This window comes from Pygoscelis adeliae, unplaced genomic scaffold (assembly GCF_000699105.1).
Source record: "Pygoscelis adeliae isolate BGI_AS28 unplaced genomic scaffold, ASM69910v1 Scaffold402, whole genome shotgun sequence".
Classification (NCBI taxonomy): Eukaryota; Metazoa; Chordata; class Aves; order Sphenisciformes; family Spheniscidae; genus Pygoscelis; species Pygoscelis adeliae.
In genome coordinates, this window is record NW_008824411.1 from 4,793,796 (window position 1) to 4,795,837 (window position 2,042).

At 53.9% G+C, this 2,042-nt stretch overlaps 1 protein-coding gene across 1 annotated transcript in view; it reads left to right on the plus strand.

Annotated features, from left to right (window-relative positions):
- The window catches only part of NOTCH2 (notch 2), a 96,526-nt gene extending 94,510 nt beyond the window's left edge, over positions 1–2,016 (plus strand). Inside the window, exon 33 of the mRNA XM_009320694.1 lies at positions 5–2,016. Coding sequence (XP_009318969.1) covers positions 5–1,314 — 1,310 coding nt within the window. The 3' untranslated portion in view covers positions 1,315–2,016. The remainder of the gene's footprint in view (positions 1–4) is intronic.
- Positions 2,017–2,042: the final 26 nt, after the last annotated feature.

Sequence of the window (2,042 nt, forward strand, 5' to 3'; positions counted from 1 at the left end):
GAAGGCAGTTTCGAAGCAGCAAAGATCTTGCTGGACCATTTTGCCAATCGAGACATCACGGACCACATGGACCGCCTGCCCCGAGATGTGGCCCAGGACCGGATGCACCACGACATAGTGCAGCTTCTCAACGAGTACAATGTGGCGCACAGCCCTGCTGGGCACCCCGGCGCCATGCTGAACTCTGCCCTCTCCCCAGTCATCTGTGGCCCGAATAGGTCCTTCCTCAATCTGAAGCACGCTTCGTTAAGCAAGAAGTCACGAAAACCAAATGCCAAAGGCATCATGCCCACGAACATCACCAAAGATGCGAAGAGGAGAAGGAAGAAGTCCCTAAGTGAGAGCAAAGGGCAGTTTTCGGAGAGCTCAGTGACCCTGTCACCAGTTGATTCCCTAGAATCGCCCCATGCTTTTGCATCCGAACCAACATCATCTCCTGTGATGCCGTCGCCCGGGGTGTTACACTCGTCGCCCAGCTCACTGCTGACCGCTCCGTCGGTGCAGGCTGCACACACGATGTCCTTCTCCAATCTCCATGAGATGCAGCCCTTAGGACGTGGATCCAGCACTGTGCTCCCATCCGTCAGCCAGCTGCTTTCACAGCACAGAACCACCCCTCCTAACAGTGGGCTTGGCAGGCTCCGGCCAGCCAACGTTTCCACCGAGTGGATGAACCGTATGGAGGTGAACGAGTCCCAGTACAACGAGATGTTTGGCATGGTGCCGCAGGTGATGCATTCGCACCCCAGTGTTTCTCAGCAGAGCGGTTTGGTTCAAGCAGATACAAAGCACATGGGAGTGTCCAGGGAGTCTCTGCCCCCTATCATGACTTTCCAGCTGGTTCCCAAGGGTGGCATAAACCAGCAAGCACTGCCACAGCAGGCCCAGTCAAACTGCGCTCAGAACATGGCTGGTCCTCTTAGCTCCATGTACCAGGTACCGGATTTAGCTCAGCTGCCCAGCGCCTCGTTCTCCATGGCTGCCATCCCTCAGCAGGACGGGCAGGTGGCTCAGACGGTCCTCCCAGCCTACCACCAGTTCCAGAGCTCGATGGGGAAGTACCCCACGCCTCCGTCACAGCACAGCTGCTACTCCTCGGCCACAGAACGGACTCCTAGCCACAACCGGCACTTACAAGGGGAGCACCCATACCTGACTCCATCACCCGAATCTCCAGACCAGTGGTCAAGCTCCTCCCCACACTCTGCCTCTGACTGGTCTGATGTGGCAACCAGTCCCAGTAACAATCAGCGCGGGCCGGCAGCCACTCACATGACAGAGCAGCAGCGGAACAACATGCAGGTGTATGCCTGAAGGCTGGCCAAGGTGAAGCCCGATTAAAGCGGACTCCAGAACTCATGAAGGTCTTCCAGGATGGAAATGAAGAACCATTTTAGTATCCAAGAGTCTTAATGAGCCCAGGCTGTTCTTTCCTTGGAGGGACTGTGGTCACTGTAGGCTTGTATGCTTTTACGCTAAACAGAGAACTGTAGAAGCTGGTGATGGAGAAGACCAGCTGGGTCACTTCTAACCAACTCCCGTGCACCTTGGGTGTGATTGCTGTCTGCACTGGATTCTCCAGTCTGCTTTTAAATATGTTCCACCATTTCTTTGGGGAGACAGCTCTTCAGCTTAATGCATCTCATGGTCGTTTCTCCAGAAATTTAGCCAAAACCAGCTTTGTATCCTTATTTTGTTACTCCTTTTGTTACCCACATAACCTCTCTCTGAAGCACCTTCTACTAGTTCTCCTTAAGTTCAAGTTGCCTTGTCCTGACACAGCTCAGAGCTGCACCCGCATTCCTAGACCCCTCCTTCCTGTGGCTGCTCTTGCTCAGCAAGCGAGCCGGACTTCCCAAAACAACTGCAGGTCAAGTGACATCTTCTGTCACGCATCTTCACCCTTTCCTCTTCAAGAGCCTCTGTCTTCTACAAACCCACTAACACCCCTTAGCGTTCTCACTGCCTGCCCCCCAGGTATTATGAGATTATATATACATATAGTCTTCTCTTAGGTCTTCCCCCCCCTCCCCCCAAAAAAA